At 39.5% G+C, this 5,894-nt stretch overlaps 1 protein-coding gene across 1 annotated transcript in view; it reads left to right on the plus strand.

Moving 5' to 3' along the window:
- Positions 1-4,784: 4,784 nt before the first annotated feature.
- Positions 4,785-5,894, plus strand: part of LOC101853811 (uncharacterized protein DDB_G0271670) — a 6,297-nt gene continuing 5,187 nt past the window's right edge. Inside the window, exon 1 of the mRNA XM_005106548.3 lies at positions 4,785-5,215. Coding sequence (XP_005106605.1) covers positions 5,171-5,215 — 45 coding nt within the window. The 5' untranslated portion in view covers positions 4,785-5,170. The remainder of the gene's footprint in view (positions 5,216-5,894) is intronic.

A 5,894-nucleotide genomic window follows, 5' to 3' on the forward strand; every position in this document is an offset into this window, starting at 1 on the left:
TCCAGGCCTAGAGGTCAAGGTGTTCGCCTCTCATTCAAAGATCCCGGTTCGAATCCGGGTAGCGACAGAAAAAAAATTATTCTCTAAAACGTCTCCTTTCACCTCCTTTTCTGTTCTCTAGCAATGTTCTGTCACCTGCTTTCGTCTCCACCATCTGCCCTACCTCCTTTGCCCCCTCCCCTGGGCTGCTGACGCTTTCTGCAGCCTTTCTACAGCTACTCCTTGGCTCCTTCTTGCTGTTCTTTCAGCCACACACCTGTTCTTCTGGTAAGAAAGGTCTACACCTAGCCTTCTCGGACAAGGGTTAAAAAATCTCGGAGGTCTCGTGAGCAAGTTGCGTACGTTAAAAATCCCTTGTTGGTCTAAAATCGATAAGAGTAACCTTCGGCCGCCACCCTGGCAAAATTAAAAATTTCCTACCAATTGAAAATGTTGTGTCCCGCGCGCTCATATGACATTATGCAGTTGCGAGCGCCGTACAACACTTAGCTTCAGCATCATCCAGTGCCAGATCTGTGACAGACATTGGCGATCATAGTTCTCCATTCATTCCTTTGCTCGGAGGATCTAAAAAAAAGTTAGGCTTCCCTGATCTTTCGCTGTTACCCATTTGTTTAGGTTCCCTAAGTATGTTTATCTGGGCCTACCCCTGCTTCGTTTGCCCTCAATTTTGCCAGTGAGAGCTTGATGTTCAAGACCCTTATGTCTGTTCAGGTGTCCCCAAAACTGCATTTGTCGTTTCCTGATTGTTTTAACATTGAGCGTCCCACGTGGGCTTCATCAAGCACTACTTCATTTGATTTCTTTTCCTTCCACGATTCTCTTAGCAGTCTCCTCAGAAACCACAATTCTGTTGCTTCTATTTTTATTTTCACTGTCTTTAATGATTGTCCAGCATTCACAGCCATATAGAAGGGATGACCAAACATAGCTTTTCAGAACTTTCATTTGGTTTTTCATTGAGATGTTTCTATTTTTCAGGATTGGGCTCATTTTATTGAAACTAGCCTTAGCCATTGTAATTCTCCGTTTTATTTCTGTGGAACATTTGGCATCAGATGTTATCATATCTAGATATTTAAACTATTGGACTTGTTTGATCTTTTCACCTTTGCTATTGAGATTACAACTAGGATTTGCTGCTTTTTTATGTTGCCATGCATTCCGTTTTCTTTACATGCAACACTAATCCTTTACGTTCACTTTCTGTTACAACAGTATCTAGAAGCAATTGAAGACCCTTTTCTGAGCCTGCTATTAAAACTCTGCCCTCTGCATACCTGATGTTATTAATACTTTCTCCATTTACTTTGAGACCTTGACATTTTTAGCCTTCTACAGAAAAAAACGCATAATTTTTTTTGGGGGGGGGCTCTCGTGGTCTACAGGTTGTGGTGTTCGCCTCTCATTCAATACGTCCCGGGTTCGAACCCTGACAATAACGGAAAATTTCCTTCTCTTACTTTTTCTCCTTTCACCTCCTTTTCTGCTTTCTTATCATGTTTTGTTATTTGCTTTTATCTCCACTTTCTACCCATTTCCCCCTCCCCCACCCTTCCCCTTTGCACCCACCTCTTACTGTAGCCTTTCTGCTGCCACTCATTGGTTCCTTCTTACTGCTGTCTTTCAGCCACACCCCTGATCTTATGGTAGAAGGAAAGATCTAACACCTAACCTTCTCGGACAATGGCGAAAAATCTCGGAGGTCCCGGGAGCAAGTTGCATACGTTAAAGATCCCTTGGTTGTCCAAAATCGATAAGAGTAGGCTTCAGCCGCCACTCAGGCAAAATTCAAAATTTCCTACCAACTGAAAAATGTTTGGCGTGTCCTGTGCGCTCATGTGACCTTATGCCGTTCTCTGTTTTAAATGTATAAATGATAGTGCACCTTTTTATCTTAAAACATTCCTGGAATTATATAATCCACCTAGAGCCCTTAGATCAGCCTCTGACAATCTAATTCTTAAAACTCCAAAACAAAATTACAAAACATACGACGAGCGTTCCTTTTTGTTCTTTGGTCCCCAGGTATGGAACGAACTCCCATATAAAATAAGATCTGCCCCAACAATTTCCATTTTCAAAAATCAGCTGAAGCATTTTTTATTCACAAAAGCATACCTGTCACAATGATGTACTGTGATATATATGCATGTGTATGCCAGACTGTGAGACTGAAGAAATAGCGAGTGAGAATGAGAGAGAGAAAAAGAGAGAGATAGAGAGAGAAAAGAGAGAGAAAAGAGAGAGAGATAGCGAGAGAGGGAGAGAGAAAGAGAGAGAGAGATAGAGGGAGAGGGAGAGAGAGAGAGGGAGAGAGAGAGAGAGAGAGAGAGAGAGAGAGAGAGAGAGAGAGAGAGAGAGAGAGAGAGAGAGAGAGAGAGAGAGAGAGAGAGAGAGAGAGAACGGAAATGTTTTTCTATCTGTATAGTATATCTGTATAGAATTAATGTTTTAATGAATGTTTCTAGTTACTCACGTTTCAACTTTATTTTGACTGTTCGTGAATTTTTATTGCATTGTATATTTTTAGTGAACACATTTTCAACCTCACTGCGAGACTGTTTTTCTGGTATAAAATTTTACACATATGCATTTATATTATATGTATAATACTTTGTTTTACGTACACATTTGTGTCGATTAATTTTTAAGATGTGATGTCTTTTTCATTGTAATGCGCATCGATCATCTTTTAGGAAATGGAAATGCGCAGTATAAATGCTATTTATTATTATTAATATTATTATTATTATTATTATTATTATTATCATTATTATTATTATTATTATTATTATTATTATTATTATTATTATTATTATTATGCAGTTGCGAGTGTCGTTAAACACTTACCAATAAAAAGAAAAAAAAGAAGAAAAAAACCCAACCGAACCCCAACGTACTAATAATGTATTATTCTGGTTATGTGCACAAGTGTGAGTGGAAGAGAGGATGTGTGAGGGAAGAGTGTGTGAGTATATGGGTATGCACATGTGCATGTGTATGTGGATGTGCGTGTGTGCGAGTGTGTGTTAGTGTGTGTGTGTATGTGTGTGTGTGTGTGTGTGTGTGTGTGTGTGTGTGTGTGTGTGTGTGTGTGTACGTGGTGAAACACCAAAACAATATGCCAGGATCTGGACAATAAAAATGTACGCCAATACTCGGTGTCGATAACTGTGTAATCGTTCGACGACGAAATAATAAGGCCATGTTATAGGATCGCCACCCCTCCCCCCCCCCCAAAAAATAAAAAAACCAAAAAAAGATCCCAAAAGAAAACTGACCCCACCCCCCCAAAAAAAACCCCAACAAAACAATAACAGTAACCAAACTCAACAAAACAACCATCAACAAACAACCAAGCCAAAACAAAACAACTAAGCACTCAAATCCAGCCAATTGTTTCTTGATGAAGCCCTCAAAACTAAAGTTGCCACTTTTGTCGACAACAACTCAAACCTTGAGAGTTACCTCATTTTTTATTAAACCCTATCCGTACCTCGTGTTTTACTTTCGTATTTGTACGACGTGGGGAACTCTGTAGTCTGCGCCAATACTTTCCAAAAATTTACTCGTTAATCCGATCCGTACGGTTTGCATAGCAGTCTGTCAAAATGATTTTTTTGGAGAAATACTGAAAGTTTCAAAGAGATCTTCGCTCTAGATGTACATGTATTCTAAAATGTGAAGAACACAGCCCAGGGGGTACAAAGTGACCCCAGGGCGTACGGATAGGGTTAACCACGAGTTAAATACCATTTTCAAAGGCAATCACTTGGGCTCCAGTGGTGGAATAGTGAGTGAACTCTGCTCACACATTTCACAGTTTCAAGGGACAGCAGGTTGTAAATGAGGAGAGGAGGGCAGGGTTGCTTTAGTGAGCCCCTGAGCAACACTCTATAGTCTACTTTTCGTTCAGTTTGAGGAAAGAGAAACACGCAGACACCTCGATAGCATAAAATTAAAAAAACGGCTAAAAAACAAAACAAAACAAAAACAAAACAAAACCCAAACAAAAACCCAACATAAATAGACAGAAACAATGGACTTGCAGAAAAGAAAATGGATCTGCCAAGGGCAAGCTCTAACCACCCTGATCACAAAAGTCATGACCCTCAAACTTAAAAGAAAAAAAAAAAGGGGGGGGGGGAGTATGTTGTGATCAGATAGTATTGTGTTTCTATTTGTGTTAGTTTGATGATTTGTTGATTCATTGAATGCAAAACCTGAAGTGAGCCTTCTAAATGATTTAGATTTACGTTGATCAGGGCGAAAACACATTCGTCTTTATTTTATTGCCTGATGTGTTTTATTTGAGTAGTCCAACCCAACTACCACCATGTATTAAATATAAAGGCTAGGGATGCAACCACCAAAATCAAATAGACAGACAGACTTAAAACAACAACGACAACAGCAAAACACAACCCCCCCCCCCAAAAAAAAAACCCAACCCGAATCAAAATAGTACGATTCCATGATCCAGTCATCGATCAAGTAACCTTGCTCTTAAACAAATAGGCATATATCTTTGCCTGCAAGCTAATATGTGCCTTTTCTTTCCTCCCACTGTTCTGAAGTTGTACCCAAGCTTGCACCACGCAAGATTTTCCAGTTTGACACTACTCCTTTTTTCCTTTTTTTTTCTTTCTTTTTTTGAAGCTCTCCTGACGTGAGTAAATTAATATTTAAAGAGTAGACACGCCTCAAGTGAAACATTTTTCTTTTATGTTTTAGGACTCTCTCTCTATATATAAATTCTCTGCTTTGAATTGAATTCAAGATTTTCGGGACAGAACCTAACCCTGTCCCCACAGACCCCGGTGCTCTTCACCATGACGGTCCATTTTACTAGGAAAGTTGTAGTTTCTGAGGCATGACTTCATACGAAAGTGTTAAATTATGATTTATTATGTCTGACAGAAGGAAAAGAGGGAAAATGTTTCCCTCAAACAGTCACGAGTTAAAAGAATGTTGTGTTCTGATTTAAAGTGTTTCCCTCAAGCAGTCACAAGTTAAAAGAATGTTGTGTTCTGATTTAAAGTGTTTCCCTCAAGCAGTCACAAGTTAAAGGAATGTTGTGCTCTGATTTAAAGCGTTTTTACATCTCAACCAGCAAAAATACTCTGTACGCCTGTCATTTTTACGACCTTCAACCTACGGACAATGGATGCTAAGCAGTTGCAAGAAGAAAAACTTTGGAAGATACTTAAAGGCAAGCATATTAAGTAATATAGATCTACTCATTCATAAACTTAAGTGCATGTGACGTTTTTGTTTTGTTTTTTATTTTGTTTTCCTTCCTTAAAAATTCTCTGTGGCATTAATTTTGGGAAATAAAAACGTATCAGAAAGTTGTGACCTTCGTTGGCATGACATCACGCTGTAGAATTTTACACCAATTTTATCGGCGTGTATGGTGTGCTGTTAGATTTTTTCATCTTCGCACACCAGCGGTCCGAGGGGTAGTATTGTTTTGTTTTTGTTTTATGTAAGTGTTTTACGGCGCTCGCAAATGCATACGGTCATTTGAGCACGTGGGACACATAAAACATTTTCAGCTGGTAGGAAATTTTCAATTTTGCTCGGGCTGCGCAGAAGATCTAAGTGGGGAGAAGTGCTATCAAGTCTTTGTGCTAGGATATTGTATCACTCTCAGCCCGAGTTGATCCTGACAAGTGAGACTAAAGGCCCCCCACTAAAAGATTTTAAAAAGTACGCTATTGGTCTAGAGTCTAGAGGTATGCATGGCGTTCGCCTCTCATTTAAAGGATCCCGGGATCGAAATCTGACAGCGACAAAAAAATTTCTTCTCTAGTATTTTCTCCTTTAAAGTCCTTTCTTCTAGTCCTATTTCGTTATCTGTTTTCATCTCCATTTTGACCCCCCCCCCC

Source organism: Aplysia californica, unplaced genomic scaffold (genome assembly GCF_000002075.1).
Source record: "Aplysia californica isolate F4 #8 unplaced genomic scaffold, AplCal3.0 scaffold00542, whole genome shotgun sequence".
NCBI classification, from domain to species: Eukaryota; Metazoa; Mollusca; class Gastropoda; order Aplysiida; family Aplysiidae; genus Aplysia; species Aplysia californica.